Source organism: Lactuca virosa, chromosome 7 (genome assembly GCF_052849685.1).
Source record: "Lactuca virosa cultivar CGN04683 chromosome 7, Lactuca_virosa_CGN04683_v6, whole genome shotgun sequence".
NCBI classification, from domain to species: domain Eukaryota; kingdom Viridiplantae; phylum Streptophyta; class Magnoliopsida; order Asterales; family Asteraceae; genus Lactuca; species Lactuca virosa.
In genome coordinates this window covers 174697628-174717468 of record NC_136432.1, presented here as the reverse complement: position 1 = coordinate 174717468, position 19841 = coordinate 174697628, and the positions used below count along the sequence as shown (strand labels likewise).

The 19841-nt window shown below is 33.1% G+C and overlaps 3 protein-coding genes across 3 annotated transcripts; all 3 read right to left on the bottom strand.

Annotated features, from left to right (window-relative positions):
• Window positions 1-1105: 1105 nt before the first annotated feature.
• On the bottom strand, window positions 1106-5113 carry LOC145124466 (zinc finger BED domain-containing protein RICESLEEPER 1-like). Its single transcript, XM_079059805.1, has 4 exons — window positions 4828-5113; window positions 1936-3909; window positions 1779-1856; window positions 1106-1347 (listed from the first exon to the last, which is right to left on the bottom strand). The coding sequence occupies exons 2-3, from the start codon at window positions 3887-3889 to the stop codon at window positions 1804-1806; spliced, it is 2007 nt and encodes a 668-aa protein (XP_078915931.1). The 5' UTR covers window positions 3890-3909; window positions 4828-5113; the 3' UTR covers window positions 1106-1347; window positions 1779-1803.
• A 3979-nt stretch (window positions 5114-9092) lies between these two features.
• On the bottom strand, window positions 9093-11893 carry HEI10 (RING/U-box superfamily protein). The gene is made up of 9 exons (XM_079061036.1): window positions 11816-11893; window positions 11467-11605; window positions 10652-10777; window positions 10479-10551; window positions 10332-10377; window positions 10161-10191; window positions 9806-10061; window positions 9544-9713; window positions 9093-9385 (listed from the first exon to the last, which is right to left on the bottom strand). Exons 3-9 carry the CDS (start codon window positions 10719-10721, stop codon window positions 9093-9095), a joined length of 939 nt encoding a protein of 312 aa, XP_078917162.1. The 5' UTR covers window positions 10722-10777; window positions 11467-11605; window positions 11816-11893.
• Window positions 11894-12585: 692 nt separating this feature from the next.
• LOC145127328 (uncharacterized) lies at window positions 12586-16679 on the bottom strand. Its single transcript, XM_079062545.1, has 9 exons — window positions 16644-16679; window positions 15943-15962; window positions 13735-13824; window positions 13547-13624; window positions 13330-13468; window positions 13133-13291; window positions 12925-13035; window positions 12755-12820; window positions 12586-12642 (listed from the first exon to the last, which is right to left on the bottom strand). Exons 1-9 carry the CDS (start codon window positions 16677-16679, stop codon window positions 12586-12588), a joined length of 756 nt encoding a protein of 251 aa, XP_078918671.1.
• Between the last annotated feature and the right edge of the window lie 3162 nt (window positions 16680-19841).

The following is a 19841-nucleotide window of genomic DNA, read 5'->3' as shown; positions in this document are numbered from 1 at the left end:
TGTGTCAAACCAAAGTGATCATAGAAATGAATCCTTAGAAAAACAAACACCACATTTCTTACAGTTTAGTGTTTTGGAGTTTCGAAATTTAAATTTATTGACTTTTGAAGTAATTGATTCATGAAAAAATTATTCATATATGCTTGAGATTTAAGGATAAAACTCATGCTTTTCTCTAGAATTCATACAATCTCACCTAAACTACTGTTGTATTGATTGATTTGTCATCAGTCAATCGTTACTTATATAGTCAATGGTTACTTATACAAACATTACAGTGAATTTTCCTTTAATCTACTTTTAAGTAGATTGTAATAAGGTGTTCAACACATAATTTGAATATCTTATAATACTTGTAACATAAATTTGAGTGGGAATGAATTCTATGACGATGATGAGTTCAAAATGATGCTAACGTCATTGATTTGTGGCAAATAACTGGTTATATAAGTTTTGTTTTATGGAGGTTAATGACGTTTATTCATATTCATAATTTCAACCAAGAATTTTCCGTATTTTTAATGAAAGGATAAATTTTTTGAAATACATAAAAAAAATTAAGACTTTTTCATAAACTGATCCAAATAATAAGACTTTTCTGCGGGTAAAAAATAGTTTGTCGGTAAAAAATGGCTGATTTGAATTTTTTCTCCGATAATCTATATTTGTTTGCAAACAAAATAAAATTTATGACTTTTACCAAAAATTAGACCAAAATATTAGAATTTTTCTGAAGATTTTCCTAAATAAAATAATCGCTTGTAACTTGTAGGTTAAACACATCTCGGAATATAATTTGAGTTTTTTTTTTTGACACGAACTCATTAAATTTCTACTCTATTTAAAACTAAAATAAAGCAACCAATTAAAGGTGTTTCTTATTTCTAAGGTTAGGTTGAAAAAAGAGCTTGATTCTGCGTTTCAAAATGAATTAATAAAAAAAATTAACTTTACTTAAAATAATAATAATAATAATAACAATAATAATAATAATAATAATAATAATAATAAATCTCAAACTTTGATCATTGTAACCTTATAAAGTATAAAGATCAAAAACCCATTTTTTGGTACACAATCAAACACCTAATACCTTCGTAACATAAACACAAAAAAAACCCTAAAGAGATCACTTAATAATCCATCAAATTAGAAGAGTATCAGACAGATTATAACTCGAAATCAAGTAAAAAAATAATAAAAAAAACCTCTATCAATGTGCATTTAGTCTCCATAAAAAAAACTACATTCATTCCCTTCTTTTCGGGGTTTGGGTTAATGATCAAATGCAATGTCCTAATTACCATTCTGCCCTCTTGTGATATATGCTCGTCAAATTCTATCCACCTTGCATCAAAACAAACAAATACAAACCAAAAAATTAGCAAATATTACATTCAAATGATTCTTTTTGATTTAATCAACTTAATAAGTATAAGACGTAAAGATTGTTTCTCTTTGTTATAGTTTGAATCAAGTATATTGTACAAACTACAAACAAAGATTATTTCATTTTTTTGACTGAACAAAACCGTCCAAATATCAATAAATGACCATTTTACCCTTCTCAAATAAAGTTCTTGCTACCCTTATAAAATCTATTTCACTAATCTTCAAGTAATTATCACACAACCAAGAAACAATTGTTCAGGGTAAAATTTATGAATATTGTGAAAACTTTTTTGTTGGAATGTAATGGTAAAATGGTCATTAGCCACTTTACCCATACATGACTTAACAATGGGAATAAAAAAAATATATGAAAGCCGTAAACATACCATACAGGTGATGATGCAGGGGCAATTACGTCAATTCAACAGCGAGGGGCACAACCGCAAGGCTCGAGGTATTGGTATCTATCACAAGTTAAAAACATTGTGAATAGAAATATTAAACAAAAAGAGTAATAAACAAATGATTTAATTCATTAAATACCTTCGGGTTCCATTTTAAGCCAATCTTGCCCACAAATCAAAGCTTGTCTAATATCGGGATCAACCATCCTCAAATGATGATCAACCACTCTCCCACCACTATGGAATGCCAATTCCGGAGTCAAAGTCGACACCGGAATCCCAAGTATATCCCTCGCCATCATTGACAGAATCGGGTACCTTGGAGTATGAACTTTCCACCAATTCAAGATATTAAAATCATGATTCCGTGGAAACACCGGTTCCTCCAAATACTTATCAAGATCCGAAACCCCACTTTGCTGGTTTCCAGTCTCATTTAAGAACTTATCAAAACCTCTCAACCGATCCCTCACCACATTACCCGTACCCACTAACCCGTTTGACTGAGTCGACTCGGTATCACCGGAACCCGGTTCACTCGAATACTCATTAAAAAGCTCCCGTACCCCCTCGGAAACTTCCCGAATCCGGTCCGGAGCATCGGAATCATAAATCTGCTTATAATAGTACTCCACCAGCTTCATTTTAAACCTCGGATCCAATATCGCCGGAATCGCCAATGCCGACCCGCATTTCCCCCAGTATTTGTTGAATTTGCCCTTCATTTTTTCGGCTAGTGAACGGATGAAATCGTCCGCGGATTTACAGTAATCGATTAGTTGGATATGAACATCGCAAATCTCCGGGAAGTATATGTTTGCGGTGGGGTAGTTGGATTGTGAAAAGACGAGAGTAACCTCAACAAGAAGCTTCATAAGTGAAGTAACGGAAACCACCCAATTCCATTCCTGATCCGATAAAAACATGGTGTAGTTTTGATCGTGTTCCTGGAGTAAATAAAACGCGCCACGGTGTTCAATCGTGGATTCCAACATAAAATATGTTGAATTCCATCGTATTGAATTATCAAGAAATAAAGATTTTGAGGCGTTGACCGAAGCCTGTTGACCAAATTCATTGAACTTTTCTTGAATTGACATCGCGCTTTTCACGTATCGGATACTTTCACGGATCTTTTCTGTCATGGGTTTTAGTGATTCCATTGTGTCTTTCATGAGGGATTTTATAAGATGTGAAGAGCATCTTATATCGAACAATTCCCCGTTTTTTAAAACGGGTCGGTTTTGGGAAAACCATTCTTTTATATGGTTGTAAGAGGAGAAATCATCGAGAGTCAACGAGAATAATTTCCGGTCAACTTCCCAATCGATTAAACATTTTATGATTAAATCGGATAACGAGTCTTCTGTTTGTGAAGATTCCAAAGTTAAAAAATTTAGAATCTTTTTCTGCAGCTTCCATTGATCATCGATGTAATTCGCTGTTAAGCTTACGTATTCGGTGTTTTCTGGCGACCACCACATTCCGGCGGAAACACTGATTCTCCCGGGGAGATTCCGGAGGATTTCAAACACTTTTTGTCTTTCTTTTGAGTAAATTGTTAAACAATCGGATTCGATTACACTCGTTGTGATAACTTCAAACATTGGTTGAAGATTTTTAACAAAAATCTTGAATCCAACATGTTCAACCATGGTAGGGGGGTAATCATGGAGCATGATCATACGGGCTAAGTCAAACCGGCTTCTTTCTTGGTCAAACTTGACACTTCCAAGGTTGACTGTTTCTTCCATCTTTGGTTCTTGGTCAAACTTGTATGCAATTGGGATTGGGTTGTCTTCTTTTCTTTGTATGTCTTCATAGTTGACATTTGCAATGCTGACTGTATCGTCTTTTCTTTTTCTTTTTGCAGCGAGTATTTGTGACACATCAAAATTGGATCTTTTTAAACATCGCATTAAATGGTTTCTTAAATGAGTGGTGCCACTGTTGCTTGATCCACTTAGTTTTTTTTGACAGTGTACACAAACTGCATAACATGCATCGGCTTTTCTCACCCTTTCAAAGTGGTTCCATACAACAGATGTTAATCTTTTTGGTTTCTTGGCGGGTGTTTCAGCTTGTATTTCCATTGTATAAACTTGATGGAAACCTATTTGATTGAAAAAAATATATAAATGGATGTCGTCAGTTTATAAGAATTAGAAAAAATTGTGGTAAAAAAGGGCACAAAATACACACAAGAATCAAGAAAAACAAAATTGAGATGTAATATGTATTATAGACTGTTGTTGAAATTCATGGCCAACAACCCAAAACTAAGCTTTTTCCAGAAATGAATGGTAACCCAATTCAATTTTTAGTATTTTTTTATAAAGTTTCATGTGCGTTTTGCTGAAATTGATGATCCATGAGGTCATTTGGCATCTGAAGTCAAGGTGGGTAGGATAATGAACAGAAAGTATTGGACTTTCAAGCATGATTACAAGAGAAAAACAAATTAAAAATGCAAAAAATAATCCTATATGATGACATCAATTGTTCTTAATTCAATGTTAGTTGCATGATCTTGCAGCATCAAAGAATTACAAAGCAGAAACAATCAACAACACCATGTTCCAAACCCTTAATTTCTTCGGCCCCTTTCAAATACATATTTCCACCTCTAAGATTCAGATATACTTCGATTTTGTAACACAAGTATACTACTTCTCAAACGCAAAAAGTGACCCTGATTTTGCATAGTTAGGCACGATACTATTATATATTATTCAATTTGTAGTACTTATTTTTGAAGAATTATCGTATGTGGTGTTGAAAATATCTAAATTCATATGAATCGAAATCGAAATTCAAAAGCGTAGCTACTCCTATGAAGGATTGGTACTTTCTAAACTAACGAAATTTTCGATGATCGCATCAATACACACAAGACCACAAAAAACAAACACCCAAAGTTGCAGATTCTTTGTAGGATGAAAGCAATAGCTCGACATCAGTTATCAAAAATAAGAAAAAAGGTAAACACGGGTGTATTAACCATGAAGAAATAAAGAAGAGAGATTCGCACCTTTTTGCAGCGGGTTTGTTTTTGTATGTTTTAAATGTTCTCGGTGTTCGTGTATCCCAGAGTCCGATTGGATGATCCGGGAAGATTATGTAAGGTTAGGGTTCGTTTTGTCCATGGGGTTGGAAGGAATTGGAAAGAGGATCTGGATGCGACTGAGAACCCGAAGAAAACCCCGATTTGGGAGGTGGATGAGATCGAATTGGGTCGTGATTTGGGTTTTCTTTGGTGGGTTAGGTTTCTGGTTTCCCGAATCTTTTGGGATGGGGTGTAATGGGTTTGCGGTTGTGATTGCTGGATAGTGGATCCTATTCCGGAGTATGTGCCAAGTTTTTTATTTTTCCTTTCTTTTTATTTATTTATTTTTTATGGTGGAGGATTTCTCATACAAAGTCATTAGAATAAGATCCCCATAATTCCACTTCTTTAAAATTGAATTCAAGAAATACTTTTTTGATTAATATAACAACTAGGTTGTGTATTAAAAAATAAATTTGGTAATAACGATCATGAAATCTATTCACTGAAATGTGATGGCATGATGATATTTAAATGGCAAAAAGTTCAACATTTCTTTTTTGTTGTGATTTGTTTTAAGGGCGAGATTAGATTAGAAGTTTTGACAAGGGTTTGTTGCATATCTTTTTGATGATCCTCCAAACACTAAAATGACATATTGACGCCTTAGATTAGAACTAACAAAGATGCGTCCGTAGGACAACTTCTTGATATTGAGAAAACCCTAGATATATAGGTTGTTTTTTTAATCCAATATTATTTGTTGATGTGAGATCGAATGTCACTGTGTAGGGTTCAGCTCAAGGCATACTATGTATTGTTATTTATATGTTTGTATTTGTCATTTGTAATCAGGCAAGTTATCATATTTACTATGAAGAGTTGAAGCATGCAATTCGGATATGTCGACCAGGACCATGTCAAAACCAATAGCCCAAGAAGGAAGAACCTTCAGAAAGATATATCCGACAATCCAGTCGCACGAGGTTTAGACTTCCATCAGCTCACCAGTTTATAGATATATTTACAAAAAAAACTGTCTTTTTATCTATTTTTTGACTTTTAAAGACGGTTTGAGTATGCATGAACCTCCCACTCATATTAAGAGGGTGTGTTAAAGTAAAATTAATAGTTTTTTGTATCGATATATATAGTTCTAGACCCCTTTGTAATATGTTGTACTATTTATACCGTGAGCAATGCAATACAAATCCTACGAGGATTTCCATATTCCAAAAGTTCTTGTGGTTGGGGATTAGAAGTGCACATTAGCTAGTTAAAACCGAAACCAATCTTTTAAAAACTAGTTTGGTTTTTTAATCGGTTACGGTTAAAACTTAATTGGTTTTGATCATAATCATTATAATCGGTTTCGATTGTGGATTAACTTGTGTTTTAAAAAATGGTTTCGGTTAAACCTATAAAGAAAACTTTTTTTATTCAAATTTTACCCCAACCAAATAATATTGTATTATATTTGATTTTAAAATGCAAATAAAAAAAAACATAGTTTGAACTTCGAATGACATAAAAACATAAATGTCAAAATCGAAAATACTAGCAATTATAGTCTTGAAGTTGGTCGTTTTCATATGATCAAATATTTTTAATCCAATAACTCTTCAAATTCACCCTCGTCTACTTCGGTCATTGGAGGTGATATCCCATGTGCAACTTTTTATTCTAAGATGAACTTTTCGATGGGTGGTAAAAGTGGTCCTTCAAATGAAACGTAATTTGGTATACTTTCAATGTCTTTTAAGTAATTCTTCAAGCAAACAAAATACTTCCATCGATTGAAAGGTGAGTTGTGACCTTCGTTCCGATATGACCCTGCCGTGAAGAGAAAAAAAATTGAAGCTACCGTGGAAGCTTAGACACTTATTAGATCACTAATTGTGTCAGAAATTGTGGTTCTATTTCTCTCCACCAAGCCAAAATGTCAAGGTTTTCGAATTCATCGAGGAAAAAATGAGCTAAAATTTCTGATGCCACATAGTTGTCCAATTTGCTACTCATGGCTAAAATTCGTTGGTGTTTAATACAGTGTCCTCCATCAAAGTGTTATATAGTTGGATATTCACATCTTGATCAATGCTAGATGATCCCGCCATCCCCCTCCGCATATGAAAGTATTGGATTACTTGGTTTACCATATTTGATCACATAGTGGTGGAATAGTTTTTTTTAAGTGTTAATGAATTTAAAATTTTGAAATTTAACGAAATATAGTTCGGGTTCACTTAAACTTAAAATTATTTTTCCCATTAAAACTATTACACCGCGTATATTTAAGGTAGGATTTATGGCACTAGCACATGTGAAAACCAAAGGTAACTCCCAAAAATATTTTAAACTTGAGTTTGATAACACTAACCATGTCAAAAATATTGAATTAGATGAGCATTCATATTGAGATAACTTTTCCGTCGTAACAAAACTTTGATTTAAAATTAAAAGAATTGTAGGGTAGTAAACACATGATATTAAAGTTGTTGTTTCCTTAAGAACTTGTAGAAATTGGTTAATTCATGGAGTAGTACCCAATCCGATTCGAGGATTGAAACATATCAGTGTTTTTTGACAAGTATTTCATTAAAAGCATTTATCGTAAATTTTTGTTATAAAATACTTTCAAACATAACACAAGTATAACTTCACCTAGTATTATTGTCGTAATTAGGGCCCAAACAAGGTTCATTTCACCGGTGGAAAAAAAAACAAAATTGTGTTTGTGGTTCGTTCCTTAAAGCATAAATCGTATTTAATAAACCTTTAAATTTTGAACCAAAACTGTCGCAACCTTATAGCCCAGCTTGCACGGTTATATTAATAATATGTGCAACATACATGGTATGGAAAATCGTCATCTAAAATAGGTTTTAGTCGATTTATGACATTTGTGTTGTTTGAAGCGTCATCGAAAAAAAATAATAAAATAATAATAATAATAAACTATATTCTAATTTATATTCTACCATAACATCTTGTGAAAATTTTCTTAAAATCGTACCAATATACAGATAGCTCATCATCATGGTAACGGCAAACTACCGTTTGACATTTTCATAGGGGCAATTCAAACATTAATAGTAACGTTAATAGTATGAGACGATGAATTATTGTAGTTTTCAAAGCCTACAATTATTTTGAATTTTTCTTGGGCCCAAAGTCTAATGGCATCTCATCGGAAAAAAAGGGTCCAAAATAACAGCCTTGCAAGATTTATAAAACCACTCCAAAACCATCGGACCGGTTATGGGAAAAAAAACCGGTTGCCTTTTTATACTAGTTAAAAACCTGTCGGCTTTATACACCTCTATAACATATGTGTAAAACAGTCCAATATTGAAATTGGTAGTATTTCGACCCTTATATGCATGGATGTCACAAAATCTTCCTAAGGGATAATCCAAGTGAATGCAACTTCATTAGCAAAAAGAAATGATACAAGAAAAAGTTAAGATATAAAACACAAAATGTTAAGAACGAACTATAAGAACCGTTCATAGTTTATAGAACATTAACTTTCTTGTTTGTTTAATTTAATTTTAACACTTGGTTTTTATTTAAAAACACGTCAAAGTTAATAATTCTTTATTCGAAGTCGATATTGACATATTTTCAAGTAAAAAAAAATATGTTAAAATATTTAAAGTTTAATGAAATTCACAGTTTAGTTTTGTAACATAATTTTTGTCTTTAAAATATATCATCGATACTGATCTATAACTATTAGAAATTAAAAAATATTTTTTTATATGTTTGATTATGTTTTTGGATAAAAACAAAATTACTAAATTGTAAATCATGTCTACTTACACAAGCAGCTCCATCCAAATGGATAAACATTAAAATGACAGTTATAAGGCTGTTGATAGCAGTTTCAACTTTTTTTCTAATAAGAGTAGAAACAATCCCATTTCCGTAGTAGCTACCTATTTTTGCATCATATTCTAGTAACTAAAGGAGTAACAAGTTCTTGAGTGTCTACATACGTTTAATTCCCTACTTTTAAGTGGACTTTTCACCAAGTAAAAATATGTCTGAATATTCAAAAAGATGACTTACAGTAGATTTATTTTATACCCAATTGCATATAGTCGGTTGATCTTCTCTCTTTAAGTGTTATCTACAACCTGTAAATGATAAAAATAAGCCAAGATAACAGTGTTAAAAGTTAAAACGAAATGGCATATATTAAGAAAAACTAAAATCATCGAGTAAATTAAAACCTAAAAATACGTTACTTACGTGAACAATTGAGGTCGGGTACGAGAGAGTTGAGGCCTTTTCATTGGTGACAATATCAGATTTCTCAATGTCATCGAAGGATTTCCCGCTCCACCACCACCACCGCCGCCGCCGCCAAACATCTGGCGACCAATAGTTCTTTTGTTTTCAACTGGATTGACTGAATGTTTTACAGGTGGGCTATTAGGGATGTCGAAGGGCCCACCAGAGTTAGAACTGTTTTGTCTTGTGGTTGCTGGCCATATATCTTCCCGAGGTCCTGGAGTGTCAGGGGTGTAAACCGACCAATCTGCAGCAAATAAGTGAACTAGCATTTCTTGGGCAATACCAAGTAAATGAACCCTTATATTATATATAGATCTTGTAACCCCAAATTTCAATGTACTTTGTTTTTTTATTTCAGGATAATATTATTAAAATAACTTTTGATAAACAAAATGAGATTACCTTTCCTCATGGGATCTCTGTTATCCATCATGTTAGCAGGACTAGCAAACAGATCAGAATCACCACTACCCCTTGAGAAGAAGTTGTTTGCAGGTTGAATGGCTGACCGTTTGACCGACTCATACTCACTTCTCAATTGGTCATACATCTCATCCAGTTTTCGCTTTTGCCTGTCAGTAAAAAAGTAAAAACATTGATGAAAGTGAAACTTTAATTTTACTGTTTGTAAATTCAGGGGACACGTGGACAAGTGGCTGCTGACCTGGATTTCTCAGAAAATTTTTCTTGGAGTTCTTGTTTATCTTTGGATAAGTTTTGAATTTCTTGTTCCATCATTTGACACCTTTTGCCCATTTTCTGATATGCAGTGTGCAACTGTTCCATTTTTTCTGTGAATTTTTCTTGCATTGTCTCGCATTTTTGTTTGCACTGAGCTACTATCCTGTTCATTTTGAATTGCATTTCGAGTTCCTTTTGTCCAATATAGAACATGACACTTCTATATGCACTCTTCATTACTTTATTTGTGTCAAGGAAAGATAAAGATATATATATATATGGATCACATACATAATACATTAATATGTTTGATTACCATATTCAAGTAAATAGGATACATATTTGTGGAGATATGCCAGCCATAGCCATCTGCAGAGATGCATGTGAAGGAAGTTAAGATATATGAATACTGAAATGTAAAAGTAATTACTGAAAATCAATTTGGATATTGCAACATTATACTGAAGTAAATATTTTAACAGAAAACTCTTCCAGATGTGCTTTCTTACATTTACCCATTCTTCATTTGGGTTGATATCCACAGGTTTCATAAGACTGAAAGCAAAAACACATATTAAGTTTATAATCAACTAAAAGGTGAGAATAGATAGAAGTATATGGATGATACATAAAGGAAGGAGAAAACTAGAAAGTACCTTTTGGAAAGTACTTGATCACAAATAGGGCAAGCTGCATCGTTGCTTAGTATCTTACTGGCATCTTCGTGACCTTTGAATCTCATTAAGGAAAATAAGTTGTGTATCATGTCATTCGCTGATTGAAAGAAGTGTAATTGACTTCAGTCTATAAGATTATAAGTTTAGGATACACAAGAGATGGCCACATGTGGTAGAAATAGCTCTTCCTTCCAGCTCCCTCCAGCATGCGTTACACCTCATTGTAGTGTATATGATGATCTTCAGATGATTTGATGCTCCTTAGTCCTTAATAATACCTAATGATAAAGATTACCATCTGAATATGAGAAGTTTGCACTTCATTTTTACAAAGGGCAAAACTTAAGGAAAACCAAAAAACTGTGACTATAGCTATGAACAAAGCCATTTGATCAATTGTGATTACCATTAAACATGACTACCTAAAAGCCATATGCACACTAATCTGAACATATTAGAATATGAGAGTCAACAAGATGACTACATTGTATTATGTTGGCTCACAGAAGCAAAAACTTTGCATTGTAAAAAGAACTGAATGACAAAAGATGATGCCATTAAAGATGACTTCTGTGTTACTGTTTTTGAAGAAAAACATACTCAGTAGTTTAAAAATATGAGAAGATGATGACAGATGTCAACGATGAAGCAATTTTAAGCTTCTAACAGCTTTGGGATAACCAAAATTACTATAAGCATTGTCTGATTTAAACTATTTAACCTGACATGAGATCTACTTCGGAGTTCGGGCATCTTCTGAATTAGCTATGTAAAACCTTAAACTACATGCCTCTGAGTGTTCGCAAAAGTAATTCAAACTTCACGTTCAGCATTTAATGTTAGGCGATTAGTAATTTCACTCTGTTTCTTAAGTTTTCTTTCAATGCAATATGTGATATGATGAATTACTACAGACGAACAAAAACTTATGACATGAAATAGAAAAAGAGGACCGGAAATTCACTACCTTCAATTTCGGAAATACCGATAGAATCAGCGTAGTCCTGAATCAAACTTGAAGCTCAACTCGAAATGACTAGAACAAGTTACGAAACATATCCGATCACAGCTTCAAAAACGATAGGATTGCGATCAAGCACGAAAATCTGCAAAATCATCAAGTTATAACATAAATTAAACCTAATTGACATGATACGAGAAGCTTGAATCGGTGAATTCGAAATTTCGAGGCTATAAAACATGCTGATCCTGTCGATTTTCGTATGGCAAACTAGATTTCAATCCGCTAAACTGTTCGATAACATAGCAACACTAAAATTCATCATATCAAACATTATAATTCAAATCGCACTTACAAAACAAAATTTTCGATCGTTGCTATCTCTGTGTGCAGCTTGCTCGCTATCGGTGAGATTATAATGGCGGTAAAACTTTAGAGGAACTATTTAAAAGTGTTGCGGTCAATGGTCGCCTCCTCTCATCTGTAAGACGTTCTTCTTTTTTATTTTTATTGGGTTAATGGATGGGCACTATTTTGAATTTATATATTTATATTTTATTAGGTTAAAACTCATAGAAATCACAGGTGATAAAAAAAAATATTAATGATTAAAAATAATTATGAAACATCAGTTTTTTATTAAAATTTTATTAAATTAAGTTGATTTTGATAGAAGGGATATAAATTTGAATAGAGTGTAAAAAAAAAGACAATCAATCATGCAAATGACATTAATATACGAAAATTTTAATATTAAAAAAATGTAACAAAAATAAATTAACAAAACACAATAAATTTAAAAAATTCTATACTGCTCTCATGTAAATGTAAACCCCTTATGTTTATTAATTTTAACTTTTATTGTTTTGAAATTCTTTATTGCTATCATGTAAACTAGATGGAATTAGATGCGCCGTTGGCGCTGTGTACCTTGTTTTCTTTCGTTATTTGAAATTGTAGCAGATAAGCGACCATATTATAGTATTTATGAAGGGATATTACACATATGAAATGGTTGTTGATATCAGTTACATAGGAAGGAGTAGATTACAAAAGATTATCGCATCAGACCACTACATTAGCAAAAAATGGTTTCTGGGAAGATGTAGTAAACATAGGAGCCCATTATTTTTCAATAGCTGCCTCAATCATATGAGATACAGATATGGGAGTAACCGGCACCTGTTAAGTTTCAAACCAATTAATCAGATTTAGGGTATGTACTTCCATAAATTTTATAATCTAAAAAAAAGTATTTGGTTTTTTAGTGTTGAAATTAGTTGAGGGGGCTTACAAATCCACTCAAAAGGGCTCTGAAATCAACATTTTCATCTGTTTCTTCTTGGGGAGTGTCTTGAAACTGCATCATTAATTATAAAATGCTTTTATTTCCATAAATAATGGTAGAAACTATGATTGAAATCCATTATTCCATATATGATAACTCATATTTAAAAACCCTACCTCTAGCCTGAAGTATTTGACTGTTTTATTGCGGTCAACCTTCCCTGATACACCAACTGATTCAACAACCTCCAACCTCTTCTTCTGTGAGTTTAATCTTCTTGCTGCACCCTTCAACATATAACCACAACAAACCAATCAAATTATAAAAAAGATCCAAACTTTTATAAAAATTTAACAGCTTTTATATAAATAATAAAATACATACTGCTACAGATGCGTCTCGACTAAGTTGTGCAAGTTGCAAACCCATGCCTGGTTGATTTGACATAAACCTTGCAGCTGAAGGGTTCCTATTGGCTACAATAACTTGCCATAACGGTTTTGACCTCCATAAACTCTGCTTTGTCAACTTAAAACCTTGAAAATATGAAAAGTAACGGTTTTAGTCCCTCAAAGATAAATTTGTAATTGTATATAACTTAAATATATATATAACAAACCTTGTTTTCTAAAAGAGAAGAATGATATGGCTGCGTTTATAACAGGTAAACAAACAGATGCAGCATCCTTGAATTCATTTTCTTGACTTTCACCTTTTTTCCTAGAACATATGAACATTTGATTTGATCTATTAAATGTGTATAAAACTAATAATCTTAAAGGAGAATTGGTTACTTACCAGTTTAGGGAGATTGGTAAAGATGGTATCCCAGTAATTAAGGCTTGTCTAACTCCAGTTATAGCACTCGAGGAAAACCTATTTTGATTATTAAAAAAAATGATTTTTTTTTAATTTCGGATAAAATTTGAGAATATTTTAGCCAACACATGGTTACATCCATTTCAGACAATTTGAGGCTACATAACCAACTTGCAAATCTCATAGCATAGACATTTGTAAAATTTACATGCCTCGTGCGGCCATAAACATTTTCCGTTTGCTTGTCCTTATTGCATCTGTAAATTGACCAAAAAAAGAAGTCATTTATCATATAACAAATAAACAATCAAAATATGTACTACCTCCAGCTCATTCATGGAAAACTGAAGTTGGAATTGGTCTTCAGGAAATTCTTTTACTGCTTATGAAGCACAACACAAGAGAAAATTAGCTTAGTTTGGGTTTTCATGAAATTAATTTTGCATAGATAGCAGAGAATACCGATACATGCTGGTGATGGCAACGGTTGAGCAACATAGGTTTAGGGTTGGAATTACTGATAAACAAACGTTCGCATTAATAGAAAAAACAACAAAACAAAATCAAAGAAATAGTAAATCAATAGAATTTTGTTACGGTAAGCAGAAACCCATGTAAAGTTACTCTAATCAAACCTTTTTTTGTGATCACAATGCATTCTTGTTTCAAAATCATCGGTTCATGGTGGTGGCAAGAAGGCGTCAATCATCTGTCTTCTTCTCCACATCTGTTTTGCCCAGGAAACTACCGTGTGGAGGAGACGATTCATTAGGTTGAAGGTGGGTGGGGTGTGGCGCCGACTGTGTTAGCAGTGGTCATTTGGTGGGAGAAGAAGGTTGGAGAAGGGGTTTCGAACAACCCGTTCAAATCAATCTACTAAAATTAAAAAAAATAATAAATAATAGAGTAGAATCGAACAAAAAAAACATACATGAGGCTAGAAAGTTACCTCCGCGATGTATGGCCTAAACACACACCAAAATCGCAGCTCTATGTAAATTCGACAGAACCTCAGACCACGAGGTGTTCGCCGGAATCGCTACCCTCTCGGGAAAATTCCGCCATAGCCTCACCTCTCACTCTAGTTGTTTCTGTCGCTCGGTATCTCTCTCTCGTAGATTTGGTTACCATCTTCGGAAGGTGGTGGTATTTGATCGGGAAATCGAAGTATATCGTTGGCGGTGGCGATGGCCTTTGTGTTTGCGAGAGAGAAGGCGGAGAGGGAATTAAGCAGAAAGAAAGAGGAAATAAAGAAAAGCGAACGAATTTGTATTGGACGACGAGGGGGCAAGGCGGCGAACCAAACGGATAAGAAGGAAAGGGAAGAAGAGAAAATTGGGGCTTTTTTATGAAAAGGTAAACTTCAGTGGCAGTAGAAGAAAGAGAAAAAAATACACTGCAACTAAGCTTTTTATGCTTTTATGGTATATGTAATGTAAACCTCTTTTGTTTATTCATATTGGTCTTCCTTATATTTAACAAATATAATAAATTCTTACCAATTAAAATAGAAAGCCTTTTACACATACAAATTTTGTTAACCTTGTATCTTGTAATGTAAGGCCTCCAAAGTCAAATTTAAAACCGACAATAAACCATTCCCCTTAATTCCTATCAACGATCATATCCAAACAACAAACTAAAAAGCATATTGTGAAAATTTTCAGTTTTGACATTGGAGTTTTAAACAAACACATTTCTTTCAAGAATGAACAACATAATTACTTTTATAATAAAAACTAAATGAGTTTTAAGAGTATTAATTCTGAACCTTCACAGTCAAAACCAAATTTCCTAAAGCAATCTAAAAAATGCTATAATCTTCATATAAATGGTATAATTATCTTATTAAGATGAAGTAAATGTTATAACTTACACCAACTTGAAAGTTGAATGTTATAATTGAAAAATATTGAAAGTCAAATGTTATAGTCGACATTCCATCACATTTGAATGTGATAATTGGAAAAATGAAAATAAAGTGATATACATTAACATAAATGTTGAATTCTTGAATAGAAAAATAAAATTAAAACTTTGTAATTGACATTAGAATGAAAGTTAAATGCTATAATTAAAAAAATAAGAAAACAATATTCTATAGTCAACAATAACATTAAAGTTGATTGCTATAACCGAGAAAAAATGAAACTAAAATGCTATATTAAAATTAAAATGAAAGTTTAACATTATAATCAAATTAAATTTAAGTTTTATCCACATAAAACCATATCTGTCAATTGATTACACATAGAAACGCAACGATTTCAAAAGAAAAATAAAAAAGCCTCGTATCTCATGGCCACTGCTTCCAAAAACAGCATCTAAAAGCCACCTAATTCTAATTAATTTTATTCAAATAAAGAATCACAAACCTGCAGATATACCCATAAATCTATAAAACACATAGTCTACCAAGAATTAAGAACCTTAATAAGAAGAATTCGCGAACCATAATTTCTCAAAGTGAATCCATCATCATTAACATCCGTACCTGGTTAAACCAATTGATGAGACCAAAATCCCAAAACATTCTTGTTTGAATACATATCCAATTATCCCATTAAAAAACACAATTTCCAGTTGTACATATCGTAACAGCAAAGTACATTGTTATCACCCTAATAACTTCAAACCAAATTATTCTATCCTTCGGCCCATTAAAATCAATAATTCTAGTATTAATATCATTTTATTCTAATAAACCCAAAATTTTAGAAATTTCATGAATTATTTGAATTAATTTTTCTTGTTATACTTATTTATGACCAAAATACCCTTAACCTTCATATACCCTATGGCATCATAACCTTCCTGGTTATTTAGAAGGTAACAACATTCCAGATCCAGGTATAAGCTTGGCTTTTAACACCTTTAAAGTTGGTTCTGATATGTTTTCTCCAAATTTCCCTGAGTAGTAATGTTGAATAATAGGTTAGTACTAATTTGAATCAAATGAAAAAATATTGATAAGAAAAAAAGGGATAAATCTACATAAAAAAGAATATAAAAGTGGGGTCAAGAAGGGAGTTGATTCCTAAAGAAAATGATAAAAGAAAATAGATTTATTACATACCTGTTCAGCTAAAAGATTGAATTTTCTTATCGCCATCTTAAAAAAATCACAGAGAAAAAAAGTAGGAGAATGAGGAGGCAAAAAAATCGAAATATTAAAAAAGTTGATAAACCTTTGATGGAGGAGGGAATGGACAGGTGGAAATTAATAGATGGTAAAGCCTTTTTGTCATATAAAACAAATACAAACACATTGTAAATAAAGCAAATCGGTATATAAGAATTAAAACACATAGTCATCAATAAAGAAAAAAAGTGTTTTTTTATAGTACATGAATATAATTTCAAAACCTTACATTGTAGATAATAGGTATTCCCAAAATGTATGACAAAATGATTGATAAGCTTATAGCCAAACTCAATTGCAGCTCAAATTGGGCTGAATTGGTGAATCCATTGTACCACGATGACTTTGACAAACTCCACATACTTCCTCATATGTTTCTCATCATTTAAACCCTTAAATGGCAGTAGTAAACAAACCAATATGTATTTTAAAACCAAATTCAGAGAATATATATATATATATATATATATATATATATATATATATATATATATATATATATATCCAAATATTGACTTATCATAAATTTTGGTATTTTCAAATGACTAAAATTTGGAATTTTCAAATGATAGTCTCATTAGTCAAACTAATTACCTATTTATTCTTACCTATTCAAATTTATCCTATTAAAAATTTTAATCTCAGAGACAACCAAATACAATACAAAGTTCTAAAAAACATATGATGTATACCTGGAGCACCATTACTTGGGTTGGCAATGTTGTTGCCTTTTTTTGAAGAGATGCTACTACTATTCCTTATGTTCCTTACCACCTGTTTCATGGCTCAATCTATTGAAAACTTGAATAATAGCATCTACCAATATAGGGATGTATATTACCTTTAGTTCAAATATAAACCAATCCAAAATTTGTGAAAAGTGTAGCTCAAGGGAAAATGTTATTGCATTTTTAATAGTAGGCTGAAAGGATACCATCGGAATTCAATTTCGTTTTCAATATGAGCTCTCATTTTAGCTTTTTATTAATTTTTTCCTTCAATAAAAACATGCATAAACATATAAAATTTCAGATACATACATACACTTCCACAGTCAAATACACACTCCATTTCACACACACCCCCATAATTACATACATATTCGATTTCCTACACTGCTTTAGGGATTCCTCAGCAATTTATGTCAAATAAGGCAACCATGAGGGGGATGGAGTACACCAATGAACATATAGTTCACCAACACCTACAGGTTGCGAACCTGCTAGCGTTCTACTGGACTGTCTAGAAAGGTCCGTGGTTGTCATCTATACTCCGCTAGATGACTATAACAACAACAACAACATCAAGGCCTCTCATCATTTTAACACACATCAACTATTTCATCTACCCATGTTTTACCCAACATATTTGTAGATAAAAATAAATATACAGTTTAAAACTTGTATAAAACATCTATTCAACAGTAATCTCAAATAAACAATCAATATAATTACACATAGCACGTATTTTATAGAAAATACTTCATATCTATGTGTAAGATGAAAGTGACTATACACTCACTTGTTAAGACGATAATTGGGCAGCACCTCGTCTCTTAAAATAATCTTTTCCGATAAAACCAGGATGTTTTCCCAAAAACCAAGCCTTGCGAGGGTTGGGCTTCAAACCGAAAAGATAAATTTCTCGGGCTCTTCGGGCACTCCGGAACGTATTTTGGGTGTTGGAAATGATACCGGGGCTTCGGGGGAAGTCGAAATGATAAAAATATTGTTTAAGGGGTGAAAAGTGGCAATTTTCCAAAATTACCCGGGAGATCTTGCAACCCTTCTATTTATAGGGGCGAGGTTCGGAGCTCCGGCCGAAGGAAGGGACACGCGGCAGCAGCAGCGAGGCTCGGACGCGAGAAGTGGGACGCGCGTCGGATGCCAGGGCGAGGCATGTGGCTCGCTTCGGATCTGCCACCGGTGCGAGGCGCGTCGAGTTCTTACTGGGCCGCACCTTCGGTCGAATCAGCAATGAGAACGTGGCGGACACGAGGCGGCCTCGCATGCGAGGTGATGTGGCCGAACCCCAGCCATGCGAAATTCCTCGGTTTTAGCATTTTTCTCGAATTTTGTGTCCCAAACTTCTAAAATCCATAACTTTCGCATACAAGTTCCGTTTTCGACGTTATTTATAGGTACGCGTAGGTAAAATTATGCTCTACAACTTTCGTTTAGACTCCGTCGGCTAATTTTGACTTTATTTTTAATATTATTATTTTTAACAGAACGGGACAGGAAAATCCGTTAAAAATTCATAACTTCTTCATCTGATGTCCGTTTTCGTCTGTCTTTTTACCATTTTAATACTATTGACGAGAACTTCGATTCTTGTTTAGGTTGTGTCGGCTAAAAGTCACTCGATCTAAAATTCGAGTTTTTAGCTGTCTACTGCTAAGCTGAAACTTAGAAAAATCATAACTTCCTCATACGAAGTCAGATTTGGGCGTTCTTTTTACGCACGCTCTCGGTTTAACGAACACTACGAATTTCATTTAGATCACCAAGGCTAAAAAGTAGTTTATCAAAAACTCACTTTTTACGTCATTCGGCGTCGTGTCGGTTTTGTCGCGGAACTTCGACATGTCATAACTTCTTCGTTATAACTCGGATTTCGGTATTCTTTATATCTCCGGAATCCTTATTTCAACCACTACAACTTTCTTCATAGATATCAACTTTATCTAAAATTTATTTTCAACGCTTATTTTTACCCTTAATTCATTAAATTATAATAATTAAGCATAAAACACATATTAATCAAATAATACATCTTATTATTTCAAAACAAGTTATAAAGGTTGACCTAGACTATTACATCATCATTAGTGCCTAGCTTAGAAACACGGGAGTTACATTAATAAACGGGGTGTTACACTTCTCCTCTCTTCATGTAACGACCCAATTTTCACGTCCAAAAATTTCCTTTTTGATTAATTGGTTTGTAGAACGTTTGTAATAAAACACCATTCGGTCATATCATTTCATAAAAATATATCTCGTGTCTGAAAACCAAATCATGAAAATAATAATAATGTCAGAGTACAATCCCAGAACATCTCATAATGCGGAAAACCAATGCGTGTGTGTATGATGTGCCGCTACCGCGCCAGCTCCTTCCCCTTCGCTG

What these genes read in the sequence shown, in the direction of transcription:
- LOC145124466 (XM_079059805.1), bottom strand. Translation starts at nt 3,889, where the DNA reads ATGGAAATACAAGCTGAAACACCCGCCAAGAAACCAAAAAGATTAACA. An exon ending in GCTTAAAATGGAACCCGAAG is followed by an intron (nt 1,857 to 1,935) that starts GTATTTAATGAA and finishes AACTTGTGATAG; the next exon opens with ATACCAATACCTCGAGCCTT.
- HEI10 (XM_079061036.1), bottom strand. Translation starts at nt 10,721, where the DNA reads ATGAGGTGTAACGCATGCTGGAGGGAGCTGGAAGGAAGAGCTATTTCT. An exon ending in TGGCATATCTCCACAAATAT is followed by an intron (nt 10,062 to 10,160) that starts GTATCCTATTTA and finishes ACACAAATAAAG; the next exon opens with TAATGAAGAGTGCATATAGA. An exon ending in AAATTTTCTGAGAAATCCAG is followed by an intron (nt 9,714 to 9,805) that starts GTCAGCAGCCAC and finishes TTTTACTGACAG; the next exon opens with GCAAAAGCGAAAACTGGATG.
- LOC145127328 (XM_079062545.1), bottom strand. Translation starts at nt 16,679, where the DNA reads ATGGCGATAAGAAAATTCAATCTTTTAGCTGAACAG. An exon ending in TCAATCTTTTAGCTGAACAG is followed by an intron (nt 15,963 to 16,643) that starts GTATGTAATAAA and finishes TGTGTTTTATAG; the next exon opens with ATTTATGGGTATATCTGCAG. An exon ending in GTCGAGACGCATCTGTAGCA is followed by an intron (nt 13,036 to 13,132) that starts GTATGTATTTTA and finishes TATATGTTGAAG; the next exon opens with GGTGCAGCAAGAAGATTAAA.